The sequence below is a fragment of the Poecilia reticulata genome, chromosome 13 (assembly GCF_904066995.2).
Source record: "Poecilia reticulata chromosome 13, P_reticulata-male-v2, whole genome shotgun sequence".
NCBI classification, from domain to species: Eukaryota; Metazoa; Chordata; class Actinopteri; order Cyprinodontiformes; family Poeciliidae; genus Poecilia; species Poecilia reticulata.
The window spans coordinates 29,582,477-29,605,651 of NC_088842.1; the positions used below are offsets into that span (position 1 = coordinate 29,582,477).

At 40.5% G+C, this 23,175-nt stretch overlaps 1 protein-coding gene across 1 annotated transcript in view; it reads right to left on the reverse strand.

Moving 5' to 3' along the window:
• cdon (cell adhesion associated, oncogene regulated) overlaps positions 1-23,175 on the reverse strand; it is a 63,296-nt gene that overhangs the window by 7,256 nt on the left and 32,865 nt on the right. Inside the window, exons 3-15 of the mRNA XM_008426440.3 lie at positions 22,237-22,515; positions 20,154-20,300; positions 19,020-19,163; positions 18,650-18,937; positions 17,527-17,796; positions 12,862-13,124; positions 10,997-11,171; positions 9,490-9,609; positions 8,157-8,360; positions 7,278-7,459; positions 5,504-5,609; positions 1,141-1,263; positions 857-1,048 (exon numbers count right to left, since the gene is read on the reverse strand). Coding sequence (XP_008424662.1) covers positions 857-1,048; positions 1,141-1,263; positions 5,504-5,609; positions 7,278-7,459; positions 8,157-8,360; positions 9,490-9,609; positions 10,997-11,171; positions 12,862-13,124; positions 17,527-17,796; positions 18,650-18,937; positions 19,020-19,163; positions 20,154-20,300; positions 22,237-22,515 — 2,493 coding nt within the window. The remainder of the gene's footprint in view (positions 1-856; positions 1,049-1,140; positions 1,264-5,503; positions 5,610-7,277; positions 7,460-8,156; positions 8,361-9,489; positions 9,610-10,996; positions 11,172-12,861; positions 13,125-17,526; positions 17,797-18,649; positions 18,938-19,019; positions 19,164-20,153; positions 20,301-22,236; positions 22,516-23,175) is intronic.

A 23,175-nucleotide genomic window follows, 5' to 3' on the forward strand; every position in this document is an offset into this window, starting at 1 on the left:
AGAAACCCCAATGAATGATGGGAAAAAGGCTGCAGAAAGCATAGACCTCTGACTCTTTTTCAAATTTCCTCCAAAGCTTTAAAACCCACAACTATTTCCACATCCAGAAGGTCAAGGAGCGAACGTACTGAACCATAAGCCAACAGTTTTGCAAGCACCTCGGGACATGTACATGCACTGGAATATGACTCACAAGCTGCCGCGGAGCCAACAATTACTAAAGGTGACCCGTTATGTTTCCCTGAACAGGTTGGATAGATCTATAGGCCATATAAAACATGATAAATACATTCTTATTAGCACAACAATATTCATGGATAATGAAATTATAGTCTGGTCAGGTCTTCTTTTCAGAATGAGCCGTTTCCAGGTGTCTGCTGTTAGCCACGCCCCCTAACTTGACGTTTGCAGCCGTTTTCACATATGGGTGTAAACAGATGTGTAAGTATACAACCGTCTTTGAATGTTACATAAACCTTTTCTGGACTGCAAGTCAACAACAAAACTCGCCGTTTCAGCAGCAATTGTGCAGCGCATGTAGCGGTAAAACCAGCTGACCAATCACGCTGGAGCTCTGGCTGGGTTGCTAGGTAACGGGCTGGGCTTGGCTGGGTTAGTAGGTGAGGGGCAGTGCCTGCTGATTTGTGATATTACATTTAGTAGTATGAAGAATCACTCACAGAATAAAGAAAAATTGGATTTTAGCACATAAAAAAAAAGAGAATTGAGCATCAAGATCTGCTGTTTATTGTCAAAAATCTGCTCTTTTAAAAGGTTTTCAGAAGCAGTTGAGACCCAAATTGAAGTACAAAAATGTGCAAAATGTGAGTTTTGCATAATCAGTTGTTGGTCTCACTGTGCATGTTGTTCTGTTGCCGGTTCCTCCACAGACACATGGCGATGAAGGACAGCAGGATGAGCAACATCACTCCCAGCATGCAGCCGACGATCAGGTACAGCAGGCTGCCGGGCGACGTCTGGGGGTCCGTAGGGTGCGGGCCGGGCGGGGTGAAGGGGTGCTGACTGGGCGAATCCGGAGACTGACGAGCTGCAGGGAAGAAGAAGAGGAGCGGCGGCTTCAGAGGACAAGCGTTTGCTGATGACATCATCATCATCGACACTAGAGGCTGAAACTCTCACCTCTGGTCTCACAGATCATCACGTTGCTGTAGTCGCTCTCCCCACCGCCGTTGAAGCACTGCATTTTGATGTCATAGGACGTCTCTGGCTGCAGGTGGCCAATCATGTGCCAGGTTTTCACACCTGAGACGACGAGACAGGAAGTCAGAGATACGCATGAAGATGCGGTCGGGTTGCTTTAAGGACGAGGAATCACATTTACTAAGTAGTTTTAGATCATTGTTAAATTAAAGGAAGCAAGGAAGGACACCAAGGGAAGGAAACGAGTAGACCAAGGAAGGAAGGAAATTAAGAAACAAGGAGATAAAGGAAGAAAACCAAAGAGGGAATGAAAGACACATCAGGAACTAGGAAGGGAGGAAGGAGGCAAAGGTAAGAAGGTAGAACACAATGAGACCAGAGATGGTATAAAGGATACTAGGAGACCAATGAAGGATGAAGAAAACCAAGGAAGGAAGGACACAATGAGACCAGGGAAGGAATGAAGGACACAAGGAAACCAACGAAAGAATGAACTACTCAAGGAAACCAACAAAGGAAGCATACAAGAAGATGAAGTAAGGAAGGAAGGACACATAGAGCAAAAGGATGGAATGAATGAAGGACACGAAGACCAAGGTAGAAAAGAAAAAACAAGGAAACCAGGGAAGGAAGAACACATTGAGAATTGGAAATGAAAGAAGTATACAAGGAAAACAAGAAGGGAAAAAAGCCTACAAGGAGACTAAGGTAGGAAGAAAGGGCACAGAGAGAGCAAGGATTGAAGGAAGGACACAAGGAGTCCAGGGGAGAAATAAAGGAAACTAGCTTTCTTTACCAAGCTAGTAAGGAAAGACATGAAGACCAAGGAAGGAAGCAGAGTAGGAGACCAATGAAGGAATGAAGAATAAACAGAGAAAAAAGATGGAATAAAAACACAAGAAAACCAATTAAGGAAACAAAACGAAGGAGGAAATTCAAATGTCTTGGTGCAGAAACCTGATAAATAAAACCGATTCTGAAAGACAATGTGACTAAGGAAGGAGGGAAAGACATTTTTTTGGAATAATGAAGTCTGGAAACATATTTTGTCTATTTCCGTGTTTTCATTCCTTACACCTGGAAACATCAAGTTCTGTGCCGTTTCAGGTATTCAGCCTTGAGTGTGGTGGAGAAATTAAAACCACATCTCTGTAAATTTCCCCTCCAAGGAGCCAGGATTTGTTAACCAAGAGTTTTCCCCTGGTCTCATTTTCAGTGCAGTCCCTGTTCACAACCACAACAGCAGACCAGGCGGGACCCAGACGGTCGCATCGCTCTGTTCCAGCTCCATATATGGCCGCTTCATGTTTGCTCTGGCTGGCCTCCAGTATTCCCACTACGTACATTCCCCACGGCTCAACAACCGCACACTGTCACACCGCAGCAGCGCGCTGCAGAATCACACACCAGACAACGGCCTGTGGATGTGGAAACGCTACATTTCCAGCAAATGAGGCTGAAATAAGCTGCTGCTTATGGTCCGAGTGGTGCAAAGTGACCTTCTGAAAACATGCTGCTGCCTGAACGTACGAGGGCTGAGTGATGGGAGTAAATATGTAAGTTAATTAGTGATGTACAGACCACAATTTTATCTTTAATCATAATAAAAAAGGAGAAGGACCGATTGGAATAACTTAAATCTGTATAAAAATATCTTTTTATTGCATAAAGTTTGGATTAAAATATTTAAAATTTGTTGTTTTATGAAAGAAAAGCAACAAATGTATTTTCCAGCAGCTTTGTTCAGCGCATACAGCGGTAAAACCAGCTGACCTAAGATGATAGAACTCAGTTGGGGTTGCTAGGTGACGGTCAGAGCTCTGCTGGGGTTGCTAGGTAACAGGCTGGGCTTTTTCCTGGGGTTACTAAGTTACTAACTGCTGATTATTACATACATAAGAGTTTTGAAACGGCTCGTTTTCCAAACATCATCAGCCAGCCTGACCGGCGGAGACTTGGTTTTTGGTTTGGCGCAGTCACGCCACGCTTCCGCTACTGCGCCTTTAGTGGAGTTAAGTTAGCATGTTAGCAGCGTTTATGCTGATTTTGAAAATGTTTACCACACTTAGTTTTCCCTAAAGACCGTCTAGTTCTGTTTCCTCTCCTCACAATCTGTCTCCTTTTTCTTTAAACTTTATTTCAAAGAAACTTCCAGGGACAAAATAAAACCAGACAGAGAACCAGGTGGGCACTCTAATCTACTAATGCGCCAGCAGCGAAGCAAATTTTTCGCTAATTGACTTGGCTCAATTTTAAACTTTAGGTTGAATAAAGTTCAACATTTGTGTGGAAATTTTGTTTGTCGACTGTTAAGAATTCTCCAAGTAGATAGACGTTTATATTCGCGCTTTTATTTTGAAATGAGTGAAGATCGTTTACGCAGCATTTCTGGTTTGTCTCCTCATGTCCTCCACCCTTAATGCGATACGTTTACTCTGTACCCAGAATGCATTGCTGTGTAGTTCTACAGTAAATAGCTTAAAATGTACTGATTTCTGACAAAAGCCATACGGAGTTCAATTCGGTAAAATAAGCAACAACATCGATTTTATTAAGTTACTTCAATGCAAAGCTACTGAGTTTTCAGATAGCTACATATCTGGCATTGATATTATTAGCGTTAGTACATTATCAGATTAGGTAGAAGCAAATTTCTTCTGATAAATGACCCCAGTGGTTTTGATAAACATCTGTTTTTTGTACGCCGTCTTTAAAATGCTGAAATTAGCATTTTAATTATTTCAAATTCAGAAATATACGTAGAGGAGGTTGGAAAACCCAGAAATTGTCCACAAGTTGGACAGAAATCCTCTGAATATGGCTGCAGTTTGTTTAATGTTCTGAACTTGGAGTGACATTTTCAGCTGTTTTGATATTTTGGAGCCCAGCCAGGCGGCGGGTTTGGGAAGCCAAACGCTCAGATGTTGCAGAGTCGTGTTGGGTAAATAGATGCCTCTCCTTCCCTTCCTGCAGCAGGCTCAACTGTTAGCATTCCAGGCAGCAACCTGAGCCCCTTTCCTCTGAACGGGCTCCGGTTTCAGCCCGGTACCATTAGCAGGCAACCGTTTATTAAAAACAGACCCCAGAAGACACCCTGTCTCTATAAATCAGACGGAGAGAGACGTCCCCTCTTCACTGCTCCCAGTATCCGTTACGTTTCCAGCTCCCAGTTTATCTGGACACTCCGAGGTTACATCTACGGCAGGACAAGGCTGTCGACAAACACTCTGTGAACTCAATCTACGGCGTGCTTTAAAAGTTACCCGTTATGCTTCCTTGTACAGGTTAGAAAGGGTTTATGGTGTTATACAAAACATGTCCAGCATATTGTTTTGGTACAAAATAATTCTTAGATAATGAGATTTTAACCTGCTCAGTTCTGCCTATTTGGGTTGTTTTAGGGCTTCTTGTCACTTTAATAAGCTGCTGCTTGTTGGAATTCAACAAATAAATCAACGTTTACACACGCACATAAAATAACTGCAAATAGTTTTGCATCCATTCATATCTCAGAACGTTGATTGGAAGGTAGGTAAAGTTTGTATTTCATTAGTAAATTAAGGTCTCAAAGTTTGGAATGGTTGAAGTCCAGTGGTTCCAGTCGGTGATGCAGCCGTCTACCAACATTAGAGCAATTTAGAGAAGCTGAGTGACTCAGTGGCACAATAATATAACTGTAGATCTTTGAAAAGCAGAAGTAGAGCCTCCTGAACAACCAACCAAAATGCAGAATGTGGATTCTGGATGGCGAGTCAACAACGAAGCACTTGTCTTTTCCAGCAGCCATTGTTATAGAGCATTAGGGCCACGCTGTGAAAATAAAAAAAATTATATTGCGAGAATAGATTCATAACGATACGTCTTTATCCTCGTAGAAATATGGCTATTCTCATTAATATGATTTTATTCTACTTTATTCTTGAATGACTTTATTCTCATAATTTTATCTTTTTTTTTCTCACTATGGCCTTAATAGTATGCCAAACACTGAACAGCGGTAAAACCAGCTGAACAAACGTGCTGGAGCTCGAACTGCTGCGTAAACTGTATCATGTTGGGTTGCTAAGCAACGGGCTTGACTTTGCTGGGGTTGCTAGGTAACGCGCTGGGCTATGCTGGGGTTACTAGGTGAGAGGTCGTGCCTGCTTATTTGTGGTGTTATATTCAGAAAGCTTATATTTCAAACACCAAAACACATAAACTTTTTTTTTTTTTTTAAAGTTGTATTTTTAAATTGTCTGGATTGTTTTTAGAGGGAGTAGAGACCCAGATGGAAGTACAAAAACGTGCAAAATGCGAATTTTACACAATATGTCTGCTGTAAGCTCCCTGGTTCCCTCACCTTCCACCACGTCTCTTTTGTAGTCGCTGTCGTTGTCGCTGTCCGTGGGTCGGTAGTAGATGTAGAAGCCTTGGATCGGAGTGTTGTTGTTACTCGAGGGGTCGTACTGGCAGGAAAAAAACACAGTAAATCAGCGGGCAATTACGACCCAAAGCGGGGCCATTTTTCCCCCGCGGCTAATGGCGGGCCTCGTTATCGGCGCATGATGATTGCCGTCTGCCCGAAGCTCGGGGAAATAATGAGGCCGGCTGAAATCAAGAGGAGAAAATGAGGGGAAGTATCTGCATCCATCTGCAGCTTCAACAGCAGAATCAGAACAAAGAGGGACATTTCTTCTTTAATCAGAAAACATCTGATCTCAGCTGCCACAGGAAGCAGGAAACTGGTATTCACTCCATACAGGAAGTTAACATCGTAAATATTAACGCAAAATTCTCAAAATTTTGCAATTCAGTTCTAGAACAATAATACTAATGCTGTTAGCTTTTTTACATTCCTTGTTGGTTAGTTAATACCAGGAATAATCCTCTTTAATCTCTGTAAAACATTTTATTTTTCATACAGTATATGTTTCCAAAGCGTCTATATTTTATTTATTTGTTTTTAAATATGATGAAAATACTAAAACATGGGAGAATCTGAACGACACAGTGGTCCTCACATGTCTTCTTCACTTACTCTCTATCAGTTTGGAGGCTTAATACTTTTTTTTTTTCTAATGTAGGAGAAGAACGAACCAAGAATAATAAAAAGGTCAGAGTGTTTTACTGTTTCAAAACGCCTCGGTTTCATTCAGCTGTATGAAAGCAAGTTTCTCTCTTAGTTTCTCCAAAAGACAGAAATCCATCTTATTTTCATCTTTTCTGTCGTCATTTCAAACAGACAAAACTAACGTAGAAGTAACTATTTAAGCTGGACATAAATAATTTATCTTAAGCCAATAATTACTTAACATTGATGGAGAAAGTAATAGTTCCAGTAGCAGATTATTTTATGGTAACACTTTATTTGAAGGGGGTGAATAAGACTGTCATAAACATGTCATAACACCTGTTATTAACATGAATAAGCCTTCATGAATATTTATGACTGTTGTCATAAAACGTCATTCGGTAAATGGTAACACTTTTAATACAAAGTTGACATTATTCAAAATGTCTGTTATGACAACTTGACATTAACCAAGAAATCATTACTGATGTAAATTTGTTATAAAAGTTTTACTGATTGCACTTTAAAAAATGAGGTAACTTTATGTTATTACAGGTAAAGTTTAAACAGTAATGATTTCTTGGTTAATGTTAAGTTGTCATAACAAAGACATTTTGAATAATGTCAACTTAGTATTAAAAGTGTCATCATTTACTGAATGACGCTTTTATGACAACAGTCATAAATAGTCATGAAGGCTTATTCATGTTAATAACAGGTGTTTATGACATGTTTATGACAGTCTTAATCACCCTCCTTCAAATAAAGTGTTACCTATTTTATTTATAACAAGACATTTTTTCTCTGAAGTAATCTACCAATGAAACAAGTATTTTTTATCAATATTATTCGCTGATTATTTCACTTATAACATGTGAAAAATAACTTATTTGCCAGTGGAAATTGTACTTTTCTCATAAATATTAAGGAATTATTAACTTAAGCTCCTATGTGTTGCTGAAAAGTCACTTAATTTTGTCTTATTTCAAGTGCAACAAGACATTTTAACTAGAAACTAAACAAAAATAGTTGTAAACCAAAGTGTTTGTTTTGGTCGACTCACGGTCCAGCGCAGCATGATCTGCGTGTCGCTGATGGCGTCCGTGGCCAGGATGTGCGGTCCGACCACGGGCCGGTCGGCCTTGCGGGGGCTGGCGTTGGGGACCTGGTACGGCTTGGAGGGCGTGCTGGGCAGGCTGTCGCCGTACGTGTTCGAAGCCAGGACCCGGAACTTGTAGGTGGACCCTGCCGCACGAAAACATTCAGATTGAAAAATACGTTTTTGATCCCAAACGGAAATTTAATGTTTTCTCAACTCATATTAATTCAGATTCTTCAAAGTGCCATTGTAGATGGAGATGGCAGGAAAGATGGTAAGAAGCAGAGTGGGGAAGTAACTAGTTAATTTGTGGAAAATAAATGTACTTTTTGGAGTATTTTTACTTTTTATTTTTACTTGAATAATTTTATTATGAACGTCAGTAAATATTTCTGGATACTTTGCACGCCGTTTTAACTAAAAATTCCCCAGATATAGACACACACCTGCAGTTTTTGTTAAAATTTCATAAGTTGTATTTTTAAAGAAATTGATAATGAATTTTTTATTTTGTGTTTATTATTTATGTAAATTATTTTCATTTTGATCTTTAACATACCAAAGTTTCCACGTAACTTTATATTTTGATCTGTCTGATGATGTAATTTTTGAATATTAAATGATTGATAATTTGATCAGTTGAGTCGCCTTTTTACAAAATAATTTTTTTACTCAAGTTATTTCTTGGATGGCTTACATTTTACTTTTACTCTAGTAAAAATTTGTTCTACTCCTACTTGAGTCATTTTTTGGCTTCTCCACCCCATTCTGCTAAGAGTTGTTGCTGTAGGAGAAAATCTGGCTGGATTAATTTAGATTTTCCTGACTAACATGAAGCCTCACCAGGCTCCAGATTGCGGATTTCCACCGACAGCTTCAGAGGTGAGATGTTATCCGCCGCCACGATCCACTCCGCGCTGCGGCCGCGCCTGTACTCCACTCGAAACGCTGTGACTGGGGAGCCGCCGTTGGCTCGAGGGATCCATGCCACGTAGACCGAACTGTCGGTTGCCATGGAGATGGTTGGACGGTCGGGAGCTTCTGGGACTGTGAACGAATCAAATGAACATCAGGACTCATGAAGACAGAATTGCTGTCTTTACTCTGTTACCCAACAGGCTAACATAAGTGAACATGATCAGGATAGTCTTTAAGCTAACATTAGCTTCCTGGCTAATTTACACATAAAAGCTCAAGTTTACTTACAGAAAGGATTAACGTAATGTTACCCATAATGTTAAGCTAACATTAGCTTCTTAGCTAATTTGGACTCCAATACTAAAGTGGACTTTACCTTTTGATACCAACTATAATGTCACAAGATGCTCAGTATTCCTCATTATAAGCTTGGTATAAAGTATAAAGTTTCTCTAAAATTATGACTTTATTCTATTACTGAATGAATTAAGATAAAAGTACCAATTATTATAAGCCAACATGATAATGAAAGAATTTAAGCTAACGCTAGCTTCCTAGCTAATGTCAACTCCAAAGCTAAAGTGAACTTCAAGAGCAGATTAAGTTAATGTTACCCTTAATGTTAGTGGAAGCCAACATGATAATGAAAAGATTTAAGCTAACATTAGCTTTATGGCTAATGTTAGCTTACACCCTGTAATTTTTAGTTATGAGTACAAAAGAATGTATGAAACTTTGAAAGATGCATACTCACTATTACGGCTCTTAGTCACAGAGACAGAGGCAGAAGGGGTGGAAGGAAAAGAGGGTTAGCTGAAGAAAGAGACGAACCTCCAAGCAAAAAGTTTAGTAGCAAAGTGAGTAAAACATGCATACAATGTGACCCCAATGCTGTGTGCAGACTGACACATTTTCTGCTTACAGCATTTCTCTTCCAAGGAGTCGTTACATGCTGTCAGCTGCTGGTTCACTGTTTGTGCTTCCATGCGAAACAAAGCAGAGATCTTTCTTTCTTTCTTTCTTTCTTTCTTTCTTTCTTTCTTTCTTTCTTTCTTTCTTTCTTTCTTTCTTTCTTTCTTTCTTTCTTTCTTTCTTTCTTTCTTTCTTTCTTTCTTTCTTTCTTTCTTTCTTTCTTTCTTTCTTTTTAAGCATTAGCGCTGAGATGTGTGTAACTAGACCCAGTCCCTCTCTTCCAGTAAGTCTGCAGAATCCAGAATGATGGGAATGATTCTGTCATTCTGATCTGGTCTACACCTACGTCTGTCATGGAGGACGACGCCGTAGTTGGTCTTTGTGGGTCGGTCCTCTGGAACCTTGGGTGGAATTGGGATGCTGGAAGGCTTGGAAGGATTCTTATTACTGGGAGAGATGGTCTTTTCTGGAAAAAATATGAAAAATAAAAGCTGGCAGTGAGTCAACATTAGCAGCAGGAACCAGCTGCAGATTTAAAGTTGATGAACATTTTTCTATCTTGCTGTGTATCCTGGAGTTTTAAAAGGTAAATGGGTGTAAATGTGAGAAGATGAATGTAATTTTCATCTTCATCAGAAATTTCTCCCATGTTTGAAGTGTCTTTTGATGAACTCCTGTTCTGAATAGAGCATCTTTATTGGGATGAAGTGTGTGGAATCAAGAGATGTTGCTGTTACTATGAAGAAGATCATCTGTGAGGAAATTTTTAATATTCAATGGATGCCTTCGAGTGATCAAATAGCTGGAATTAGAGAAATTTCAACATTGATTTCTTTACATTAGTTTGAACGTATGGAAGCCTGAGACAGATGCTGATGTTCAGTTTTTTTACAGCTGCTCAAAAACCGTTTGAGATTCTTTTCACATGCTAATATTTTCCATTCAAATACAGACAATATAACCATTAAAAAAAAAAAAAAAAAAAAAAGAAGTGACATTTTTTAATGAACCTGAACATTGATAGTCATAAAAGTCTTAAAAGTTTCTGACTCTGGAAAACTTTGTAACACAACAATAACATTGTTGTTCTTTTCATGTATCTAAACTAGGACTGGATAATAAATCAATAATAGTATATGTTATGATAGACTCATAATATAATTAGATAATACGACTGATGGAAATTTCAATAATTTCACCGAATTCTGACCCAGAACCACACAGCATTCTGGGTGATGTAGGCAGAGGAAAAGGCTTTAGCTGCTAAACCTACAGTGGCTAGCTAAGAAAAGTTAGTCACGCACTCTTTGGTTACCTAGCAACTCATCCATTCTTTGGTTTCCTAGCAACAACCTGCTGATTAACTTGCGCAGCAGCAGTTTCAGTTTTCACCACTCAGTGACTCATAGCTGCTTAAAAGTAAAAATTAACACCACCAGTTTGTCAGTATTTCAGATATTTAAAACAAAACAAAAAAAAAATCAATAAATATGGATATCGAGTTATTTAAACTACTTTTACCGCGATCCGTTTTTCAGCCATATCAACCAGCACTAATTTAAACCAAATATTTTCACAGTGCAGCAAAAACACCAAACATGCCTCACCAAGTATGTTTGGTTTAGTTTATCATGGGAAAATGTGTTGTCATAAGTGAGAAAATCTGCCTGTGATAGTACTTTTCTTGAAATCTCAAGGAATTGTTTACTTAAAACAATCTCCTTTATCTTTCTGGAAAGTTACTTGCAAGTTAGTTTTGTCTTATTTCATATCTGCAGTGAAAACTAGACCAAAAACACGTGTTGAAACCAGTTTATTCACTGTTAAAAGCGTGTTTTGTTAGCTGGACCGACCTTTTCCGGTGCGGAACGTGAGCATGGCCGGCTGACCCTCGCCCGCTGCGCTCCGAGCCACCATCAGGACCTCGTAGAGGCTGGAGGGCTCCAGCTCCGACAGCCGCAGGGTTTTCTCGCTGCCGGGGACTCGGACCGTCTGCCAGCTTCCCACCACTGCTCCCATGTCGTCCACCTGATGCAGAAACACACAGATGCCTGTAAGCAACAGGGAATTTGCTTTTTTCAGGTCAGCATATTTTTTTTTAAAGCTCAGAAACAAGGCCTGGGAGATTTATGTCACAATTTCCAACTTTAGCAAAACTGAGTGCTGCTGCCAATGCTGTCCTTAGTGGTTTTGCTGCAGTTTTACAGTGAGATGGCTGTTGGATCAGAACGTTTTTTAAAGAGGAAATAAGTACTGAAGGGGTGTCCAAAGTTTTTGTCACATGAGCCAAAACTGCCAGGTCAAAATTACCAGAAGAAACTAAAATCAAGCAAATAGCGTAGTTTTTTTGTTGCACAAAATATCATCATGGATTAGGTCTGGGCAATAAGGCTGAGAAATGTATCACAATATAAGCATTTCTTATCAGTCGATATCAATGATTATTGATTAGTTGTATGTTTTAGATAAGTAAAAAAATAATAAAATAATTCCATAGTATTGATTTTTTTTAAAAAAGTATACCATTAAAAAAAGACATTATTCCCTTGTTAAATTAGACCAAAAATACTTGGCAAGATTTTGTGTTTTTGCTGTGTAGTGAACATATTTGGTTTCATATCAGTTAGTATCCATAATTATTGATTAGTTTTTTTTTTTAAATACCTGAAATACTGCCAAACTGAAGACTTGACCTGTCCTGGTTCTCACTCCACCTCATTGTTTTTTTTATTTTTAAGCAGTTATGAGACAAATTGGCAGTTAGTTGGTTACTCAGCAGGCTGTTGCTAGGTAACCAGAGAATGAACGAGTTGCTAGGTAACCAGAGTGAGTTAGTTGGTGCCAACAATCTTGCTTAGCTATTTTAAATGTTGACTATTTAAAATGATATCAGACGTATCATATTTGTTACGTGTTATGATATTTATTATTATTGGTTTATTTCTCAGCTCTATTGTAGACTCAAGCTTAAAAATTACTTTATTGCTGTAGTACTTCAATAAAAACTCCTAGTTTTCAAATTATTTTGGATCTGACTGAACAAATGTGCCGTCTTTTTTTTTAAAAGCAGCATTTGAGCAACTTTCTTGCAAAACACTTGCTATATTCAGCCAAGTTTAATCATTTAAATAGAAGCTGATTTGGCTGCAAAGTTGGCTTTTCACTTAATGTCTCTGGATAGATGTGATTCCATTTATTTTAAAAATTTGGTTGTAAAAATATGAATACGCTGCTAAAACACAAAATCTTGCCAACTAATTTTGGTCTAGTCTTTAGTGCACATATCTTAATATACTTGAAATAAGACAAACTAACTTAAAAGCAACTTTTCAACAAGATTGAGGCTTGTTAAAGTCAATAATTTCTTAATATTTATTTAAAAGAAATTTTTGTACCACTGGGAGATAAATTAACTGCCAATGGGAAAAATGTCTATGGAACAAGAACTTTTTCATCAATATTAAGGAATAATTGACTTAAAACAAGTCTCAATATCTTGCTGAAAGTTACTCATTAGTTTTGCCCTATTTTAAGATATTTGCAGTGGAATACTTGGTAAGATTTTGTGTTTTTGCAGTGCACTTTGTGCAGCACTTAACATTTCCTTAATATTTTTACTTTAAAAAGCCATCAGCCACCTCCTTACATTTTTGATTCACTCGCTGCAGTCACTTCAGTTCAAACAGGGAATAAAAATGGCAGCAGAAACATTTCTCACCTTGCGGTATTTAACAAAGTAAGCGCTGATGGGGCTGCCTCCGTCTCGGCCCGCTCTCCACTCCAGGTCGTAAACGTCCGGTTTGTGCGTCTGCGGCGGGCTGGTGATGATCGGCGCCTCCGGAGTGGGCCGGTCGCCGCTCCGGTCGGCCGGCGCGTTAAACGGGTCGTCGTCTTCGGTCAGGAAGCTCTCGTCGCTTTGAATCGGATGAAACGACGGTGAAGCCTGGGGCAGCAGAACGGCTGTGGATCCCAACTGTGGATCTGCGAGGGAAAAAATATCAGATCTACGTCAGAGGAGACAAAATCTGAGATAAATCACACGAATCGAAAGCTGCTCACTTACTGGATGTATCAAAACTTAAGGTCCAAACTCTAAACCGAACATCAAAAAAGTACGGAAGAGGATTAGATCTACTGATGAAAAACATTCATTTTAATCTCAGAATTACAGTCGTGTATTTGGGTCTTTGTAGACAGAACATAAATAAGGAGTAAATTTCAGCTAAAACCCTGAAATGTTAAGTTTTAAAGTTGTCCAGTGAGTGAAAAAAGGAGAAAAGCTCGATTTTTTTCCCTTATCTTTGATGATCAGGAAGTGAAAAAACTAAATGCAGGTCTTAAAAACCAGTTGTGAAATAGATAATTAATGAAAAATGTGTGATTTAAATATATAAATTAATGTAAAGCCAACAGCATTATTACATTTTTGTCTTTTAAAAAATGGATCAAGAGAAAAAAGTAAAATAAACCCTGAAACATAAAAAAAATAAAGTGAAAGAAAAGTTAGCTTCTATTACAAAACAACATTTTAGGAGGAAATTATGACAGATCCTCTGCTGAGATTTATGCATCATCAGAATCTGAAGCTTAATCTAGATTTTGATCCGTTTAAAGTTGCAGAACATTTACAGCAGCCTCAGCTGTGCTTCACAACAAAACAGCATCACAGGCAGACAAATGATGAAACACAAAATAATAATCTTTCTGTCTCCTCCAATCTGCTGCGGCTCGGAGAATCCAAACAGCCGACATGAACTGGACGCTGAGGTCAGAGCTGAACTGGGAGCTGAACTGGGAGCTGTGGGAGGTTTTCCACATTTCAGGGCTCAGTGTCCTGTAACAAGCTCTTGCTGCCGCTGGCGCACCGGTCCGCTCTGCCGCTGCGCACCGGTCCGCTCTGCCGCTGGCGCACCGGTCCGCTCTGCCGCTGCGCACCGGTCCGCTCTGCCGCTGCGCACCGGTCCGCTCTGCCGCTGCGCACCGGTCCGCTCTGCCACTGGCGCACCGGTCCGCTCTGCCGCTGGCGCACCGGTCCGCTCTGCCGCTGCGCACCGGTCCGCTCTGCCACTGGCGCACCGGTCCGCTCTGCCGCTGGCGCACCGGTCCGCTCTGCCGCTGCGCACCGGTCCGCTCTGCCACTGGCGCACCGGTCCGCTCTGCCGCTGCACACCGGTCCGCTCTGCCGCTGCGCACCGGTCCGCTCTGCCACTGGCGCACCGGTCCGCTCTGCCACTGGCGCACCGGTCCGCTCTGCCGCTGGCGCACCGGTCCGCTTTGTAAAACAAACAGGCCTGAAGCTGGTAACACTAGACCTGATTCCCGGACCGCGGCCGGCTGCCGCACATTCCACACACCGACCAGTAAAACACCGGAGAGAATCGGACCCGAGCGGCTCGGAGAGACAATCATGGTTCATTAGGGAGATGCACATGGATGGTAAACACCTAAAGCTCACTTTGGTTTGTAGGGCTGAAACGATTAATCGTGATTAATTGATTAAGTAAGTAAGTAAGTAAGTAAGTAAGTAAGCTTTATTTCTATAGCACTTTTCACAGACCAGGGTCACAAAGTGCTGCACAAAGTGTAAAAATAAAACAATTTAAAACAACATACAAACAATAAAACACAATATTACACTAAAAAGCAAGTTTAAAAAAGTGGGTCTTAAGTTGTTTCCTGAAAGTGTCTATACAATGTAGAGATCGAATGGTGCAAGGTAGCTCATTCCATAGGCGAGGCGCCACAAGTTAGCAATTGATTAATCTGCAACTGCAATTGATGACAACTGAAGGCAGCACAGTTACTTGGTTGTGCTGTAAAATGGTGATGTGTGCCTGGAAAATACATCGTACCGCCTCTTTAAGGATCGTACCGCCTCTTTAAGGATCGTACCGCCTCTTTAAGGATCGTACCGCCTCTTTAAGGATCGTACCGCCTCTTTAAGGATCGTACCGCCTCTTTAAGGATCGCAGCAAAACAACTGAATGCTGAATACGTACAATGTTGTAAAAATACCAGATTAAACAAAATGCAGAATGCTAATTTCCGTCAGTAGTCTCATACTTATAGACAGAAATGTTTTTACAACAATAAAGTTGCATAAAAATACATTTTCACAGATAATCTAACCAATATAATCTGTAGTAATAGTCCTGGGAGGATTAAGACGACTAGATTCTCAATCCTCTTCTGAAAACTACACAAGAGGATTGAGGCCATTGAAAAAAACAAATTGAGACTTTTCTTCTTTTTTTTCTTAGAATTCTAGAGTTAATCTCAGAATTCTGATTTTTATTCTCAGAATTCTGACTAGAAACTTCTGAATTCTGAGAAAAAAGCTAGAATTTTCTTTTTTTTTTTTTTTCAGTGACCCTAATTTTCTTCCGTACCAAAAAACGGAAGAAACGTCAAGAAACGCCCTCAAAGTATTGAGGGCGTCCTTTTCATGGTGATGGAAAACATTCATACGGAACTCAAAAACAACCCATTTCAGATCGTTTCCCCTGATTCGTTGCAATAACAGTTTACTCTGACTACGAAGGGCTCGATAAGCTCTGCGCCTGGTACCGCAGAGTGTTTACTACATCTCCTGATAGTCGGCCCTGGCTTCTGCGTATGAAGGTGGTCTGCGGAGACTGATCCCAACTCTTCCTGGTGCGGTTTGTGGAGGGGATCCTGTCTGATCTGAACTCCCCGTGTCTCGGCATTAATCAGCCAAGGAGCGAGGCCTTGGCACGGGAGAGGATCGGGAGGAGGAGGAGGGCTGTGATGTGTTAATAAATAAAAGGCAGTTGTGTACGATGTTGACAGCTGGGTGGTCTGGACCTCGTCATAGCCCTCCGCGACTACTCCTTACATTCCTGCGTCCGGGGCTTATCCCCGACGGTGCGCACAAAGCTCACTCTCACGCTCAGTTCAAGGCTCAGGAGGAGGCGGCCTTGGCTTTGGCCTGCACCTCCCCGACCCTCCTACAGACACACACAGAGTCCCACAGAGAGCAAGGACGCCCTGCAGATACTGTATGAGCAGACCTGCAGAGAGCCAACACAAACTGATTTGAGACAAAATTGCAATATTTGCTACATTTTCAGCTGTGGTGGTTCATGTTCACACTGCACTGTCAAACAAACCAAACTAATTGAAAAATCTGTTCCCCTCCTCGCCTTTGGGGGGGCGCTGTAGCAAGAACCACTGAAGGAAACGACAAAAATCTCTGAAGAAGACACTGAGCGCAACTTCCTTCCTCACGAAATGTACACAAAAATTGAGTGTTGTCAGATTTTAGCAGTTGTAGGATTTCTCTAAAAACAAGTTATTTTTCCCGCTAGCTCTAGACACACGTTTGTTTTAGTTATGTTTACCCAGAATGCCGTGCGCTGTAGTCTGCTTTCGCTTCCAATCTAACTCTGATTCTGACCAAAAAACGCCAACTTTGGTCTTGAAAACCCAAGTCTTGGTTCAGTTGAGCTGAACTCTGGCGCCGTGTGGTTTTAAGCGGACTGGCGACCTCTCCAAAAGCAGGAAGCAAACTACAGTCCAGGGCATTCTGGGTAAATAGAGCCAAAAGTCTAACACTTTAGGGAGAAATGGGTCGTGGTGTTTTACCAGATACAAAAGAGAACTGCTAAAATCAAACCCTACAACATTTTTGCTTACATTTTGCGAAGAAGGAAGTTGCGCTCAGTCTCTTCTTCAGAGGTTTTCATGTCCAATTGGGATTCACAGAGGGCTGGACAATAAATCAATAACAATATATGTTGTGATAGATACATGATCAATATAAATAGATGATACGTCTGATAGAATATTCAGTAATTTCACAGAAGTTCAATCCGGAACCGCACAGCATTCTGGCTAAGCCAGTTTGGTGAAATCAGCTAACTCACTCACTCTTTGGTTACCTAGCAACTCACTCACTCTTTGGTTACCTAGCAACCCCTGCCTGGTTAACTGGCACAGTAGCAGTTCAAGTTTTCTCCACTGTGCCTCATTTCTACTTAAAAATAAACAACATGGAGTAAAGACTGGATGAAACAGGAAACGTCACGCGTCTCAGAATTTCAGAAATTTAAAGCAAAAGTACTAATCAATAATTATTGATATCGATCGATGTGAAATGCTATCGCCTGACATTCACATATGAATTCAAACCAGGTTAAAGTTTGTTGCTTCTTGTATGCGACCGTGACAGGTAGAGGAAAAACAAACAAATGTGCATCCTAAAATAAACATTTTCACCACATGAGCTGAATTATAGGGGAAAAAATCCTCAACCTTCAGTTGAATCTTTAATGTCTTAACCTGGAAATAAGAGCTGAACATCACCAGGGTTTGAGAACTTTCCATTAGTTGAGAGAGTTGAGGTCAGCCGAAGCTCCCGTACCTGGCTGTATCGTGAGGATCCCATGCGCCTGCGCCGAGCCGATGCCGTTGTCCAGCAGACACTGGTATACGCCTTCGTCCTGCGGCGTCGCGTCTGACACCATGAGCGAGGACCCGGAGATTTGTAGGCGTAGAGATGGAGCGACGGGCTCGGCGTTGAACAGCCAGGTGACGTTCGGGGATGGGTTTCCTCTCGCTGAGCAGGTGAAACGAGCAGAAGAGCCCAGAGGAACAAGCTGGTCACCCGGACCGTCGACGATGGAGGCGGGTTCTGTTAGAGAAACACAGTCAGACCATCATCAGCACCAAAAAGTCTGCAGACGTCCTGGGTTTTCTTTAGTGTCGTCAAGCAATTAAAAAAATTACTCTTAATCACACTCTACCTATTAATCACCTCCTTCTGCCACACTTCAATCAAAATCAATCAATTACAATTATGGACAATTATGTAATTGTCTGCATTATGTAAAATAAGCATCAAAATAAGCATCTTCTGATTAAAGGCATACGATAAAAAAAGTAAATTTTTGCCAAAAACTCGAGATATTTAGATTAATCTCATACATTTTCTTAGAGAAAAAAAAAACAAGGACATTTCTGAGCTCTAAAAGTTGAAAATTTCCCTGAAAAAAAACCTCAGAAAGTGAAATTAATCTCATATTTTCTAGAAAAAGAACATGGAAATTGGTGAGTTTGAAAAGTCGAAAAGAGAGAGAAGAAACTCAAAAATTAAACTCAAACTTTTTTTGAGAAAAAAATTATAAACTTTTCAAAAATTTCTGAGTTGAACTTTTGAAAAATTGAAAAAGTGCAAGAAAAAACTCAGAAATTTTTAGATTAACCTCAGAAATTTTGCAGGTTTTTTCTAGAAAATATCCAAGTTTGAAAAATTGAAAATTTGTGAGAAAAAAACTACGAAATTATTTCCACTTTTTGAAACGCTTACATTTTATAGGGAAATAGAAGCTCATTTTTGACTTTTCAAACTCAGAAATATTCTAGAAAAAAAAAAATTCTGTGTTTTCTGGCAGAAATTTACTCCTTTTTTAATCTACAATGGTCCACATATCCCGTTGTTTTACCACGTTAACTTTGACAGCCCTAGTTTTATTTCTCGTTCTTACCGAGGACGTTTACAGTGTAGTCGGGTCCGATCACGGCGCCCCGCTCGGTCTCGACCCTGCAGCTGTAGCGCCCTTCATCGCTCCTCGTCAGCCGGCTGAACTCCAGGTTGTTGCTTCGTCTCAGCAGCGAGGGCCCGGATGCGACCTCCTGACCGTTCTTAAACCACGTGGCTACAGACGCAGGACTCCCGGAGACGACGCACTCCAACGTCAGCGGCTCTGAATGCAGCATCGAAACCGACACCGGAGCGGTGGGATAAACTATCCGAACCGAGGAGGAAGAGGATCCTGTACACAAACAGGTAACGAGTCACTAACATTAAGTAGTAAAAACAACAGAAATCTGCATCTTTTTACGAGCTTTACTGACGTTTGACTAGCAGCTTGACGCCGTGGGACTGAACAACGGTTTCCCCGGTAACGGGGTTCATGGCGCCGCACTTGTACATGCCCTGGTGTTGGGCCGACACCGAGACAATCTGCAGGTTGCCGGATGGAAGCAATAAATAGTTATCTGAAAAGGGAGAACAGCACATTCAGTTACAGCGTTTAATGGGTTACATGTAACAAAAACACAGAGCAGGGTGGAAAATTTCTCCTTTTTATGCAGCACAAACAAACTTTCACCTCCCTTTGATAACCGATCCATACTTTACAGTTATGACTATTTTAGATTTTATTATAAGACGGGATGTTTGCAAGTAAAACATAATTTAATTAAAAATTAAAAAAAGAAGACAGACCTGCTGCTGTCAGTAACTTTTGTACAGTTTTGGATTCATTCTGGTATATGTTATTTATTTATTTATTTATCAATTTGCCTTTTTTGAGTCTATACTCGATTAATTGATTGCTAAATTAGTTAACGATTATTTCAATAATAGATTAATCATGACTGTTTCGTCCCTACAACGATCAACTGCATTTGACTGTCCTGTACCAAAGTGTGAATCGGATTCTGATATGTAAATCGATTAATCATATCTAAATGTGATTAATCGATTAATCATTCTATTTACATAGAGAGAAGGGTTTTTATTTGAAATGTGAAATATAATTTTTTTTGTACAGTTTTGGTTTAATTACTGCTCTGAATGCCGTTTTTAAGCAGTTTGCCTTTTTATGAGTAATTGATTAATTGATCAATTACTAAATTTGTTTATTATTTCAGTAATCATTATTAAAAGTAAACAATCACAATATGATTACGAATTCTCCACATAAAAGTTAAGCGAGAGCATAAAAACACAAATTATGTCTATAACTAATAAATCTAAACGTATTTAACTAATAATAACAAGCAAACACTCTAAAACCAACTAAATTAAACAAACAAAAAGTCACAACAAAATGAAACTAAAATAGAATCAAAAACTCAAACTTTTATGAACTGGAACACATTTGTTTAGCAGAGAGCAGTGAGAGGTCTGGCTCTCCATGAAACAGACTAAATAAATCATTATTAAAGTTAAAATGTCCCGTGTTTACGTAGTTTCAAACAAACCTCTTGACTCTTCGATCCAGTCGCCTCTGACTCTCAGTTTGGGCCGAGCCGGCGGAGCGCTGCGCGGCAGCGGACACTCTATGACCGCCGTGCCGCCTTCCTGCGCCGACACCGCCGGCCGTCGTCCGGCTTCATATTCTGATATTTCTGCATGAAGCGGAGAGAGGAAAACACTCAGTGAGCAGCGGCGCTACTTGAAGTGAAGCTGTTTGTGTTGGATCGCCGGGTTTGTTTATTGTTGCAGAGAGGGATTCGGTTCGTGCCTGATACGGCTTCCGATCGGGGTCAAGCACTTAACGTGGAGGCCAAGAGAAAGTAGCGTCCCAGCAGGAGCATAACACGCTTCCACACAGGAAAGCCCACGGCTCATTAAGGATAGCAGACAAGAGGCATCTGGACGGCTGCCTGACTAAAACTCCAACTGCTTCCTTCCCGTCCGTCACTCAGCGGCCGGCAGCCGAGGCTACGCTTCCTTTCTACTTGTTCGAAACGCATAAATGGACTTCCTTTACTCAAGGATGCTTCCTCTCTTTCTTCCACGCTCTTTGAAGTGAAGTGTGCAGAGCGGGATTATGATCCGTGTTGAGGCCGGGCGATACGTAGCGCCTTTTTTATTCCTCCATTTGGGTCTAAAATCAACCCAAACACTTAACAAAAGAAGAAAAAAGAAACACCCAGCTGATTTTTGGCAATAAGTTAACGTTTTCTGGTGCCTGGAGCCGTTTGAAAAATATCCCCAATGTAAAGTCACAAATCGGCTCCGTTACCTAGCAACCCCAGCGGAACTCCACCCATCGCCTAGCAACCCAAGCTGAGTTCCAGCACTCTGTGCTTTCTTAAAAATTCTGAAATACAAAAATACTAATATTAATCCTAAAGAGAAACTAAATCATGTGGTTAGGCAGGTCACAATAAGCAATAAATAAATTAAAACAAGCTCAATAATCTCTCTCTTTCTACCAAAGGTTGGATGACTAAAGTCTTCATTCCATCCATCCATTTTCTTCCGCTTATCCGGGGTCGGGTCGCGGGGGTCTTCATTCAAGTGCTTTTTTTTTTTTGAAGGATAATTTTGTTTACAGACTTAATAATTCATTTTATTTTTTGTTTCTGTTTAGTTTATTTATTTTGGATATGTAAAATGTCTTCCAGTTGCAGTGTTAGAATTTAAAGTTTATTGATCTTTGAAACCGTGTTCTTGCACTATTACCATTAGAATACTTGAAAATGATCTCAAAACAACAATATTAATGTTTATTGAAATAACTTCTGGGGCAATTTATTGTCCAGAAAATGTGTTACTGTGACAGGCCCAGATGTCGTTAACTCAGAAGTCTTCAAAGAATTACAGTAAATGGCGAAGCAGGAAAAATCTCCTGTAGCAGTCTGTGTTGAAGCTTCTGACTAAAGACACTGAACGGGTTGGCATAAGTCTAAGGTTTTATAAAAATATATATTCATTATATTTTTTGCACAAAATCATTCTTAAATAAGTTTTTTTTTTGTCTGATCAGTTTTGGACTCCTTTCAGATTGAGTTGTTTTAGGGTTTCTGTCGCTTTAAATCAAAATTAGCTGCTGCTGGCCACGTCCCCAACTCAATGTTTACTCTCACGCATGAAAATGATTGCAAACAGATGTGCAATTATACAACTGTACATCTTTGAAAAGCGTTAGTAGAGCTTCCTACACAACCAATCAGAATGCAGCAAGTGGTTTCTGAATGGCAAGTCAACAACAAAACACTGTTCTCTTTTCCAGCAGCCATTGTACAGTGCATACAATGGTGAAACCAGCTGACCAAACGTACTGGAGCTTTGCTTGCATTGCTAGGTGACGGGGTGGGTTCAGCTGAGGTTGCTAGATAACGGAACAACGGCCCTTGAATGTGTCTTAACAATCGGTAAGATTTTGAAACTGCTCCTTTTCAAGACACCAGAAACTGGCTGTGTGTTTGTTTTGTTAAGAGCTTTGGCTGTTTTTAAAAGCAGCTAAAGAACAAAAACATATAAAATGTGAATTATGTACAAGAGGTCCCATTTTCAAACAATAAAATCGATTTACCACCCAGCTCTAACCCGTACCTGCTAGAGCCACCCGGGCGAGGCGGCTGGCGATGGTCGGCCCGCGCCCTGAGCGCGCCACACACTGATAGACGCCGACGTGGTCGGGTGTGAGGCTGGAGATGACCAGGGAGCCGCGGCCAAGCTCCACCCCAGGCAGCGTGTCCAGGTCCAGGGGACGGCCTCGGAAGCGCCAGGAAACCGCCGCCGACGGAGGGCTCGCTGAGCACTGCAGACGGACCGCAGAACCTGGACTCTGGACCACAGAGGTTGGCTCAGAGCGGAGAGACGGATACTGAGCTGGAGAAAAACCATGACAGGAGAAACGGGTCCAGAAACGTGAATCATCCGTTTGCACCGCATTACGACATGCAGTCTGGGATTTATCACTAATAACATCAACACTGGGAGGCTCCGACACTCGGCAACATGCTTTTCCTTACGAATACTAAGAACTGGAGCCATTTGGAGATGATTAACAGTTCATTTGGTTTTTAAATTATTCCTGCAAAGTAAAAAAAATAAAAAAATCCAAATGTGCCACAAAAAAGCAGCAAACACCAGTTAGCAGTGGTACATTAAATGTTGTCACCGTTTAAAAACTGATGGTAGTGAAAAAAAAGAGCACTTTTCATCAATATTAAGTCAACTTAAAACGTAAAACAAGCTCAGGTTTCCTGTTGAAAAGATACTTCTACGTTAGTTTCTCTTATTTCAAGTGTACCAAGATATTTGGACTAGAAACTAGACCAAAAATATTAAAATTATCGATTAATCGTGATTAATCAATTATTAAGATAATTGTCAACTCATTTAGTAATCGATTGCAGTATCGATTGCAATAATTGATTGCAGTAATTGCAGTATAAAGACTCAAAAAGAGGGTATTTGTTGAAAGGACAACTTATTCAAAGCAGTAATTAAGCCAAAACTGTCCTAAAAATATGAAAATTTGCATTT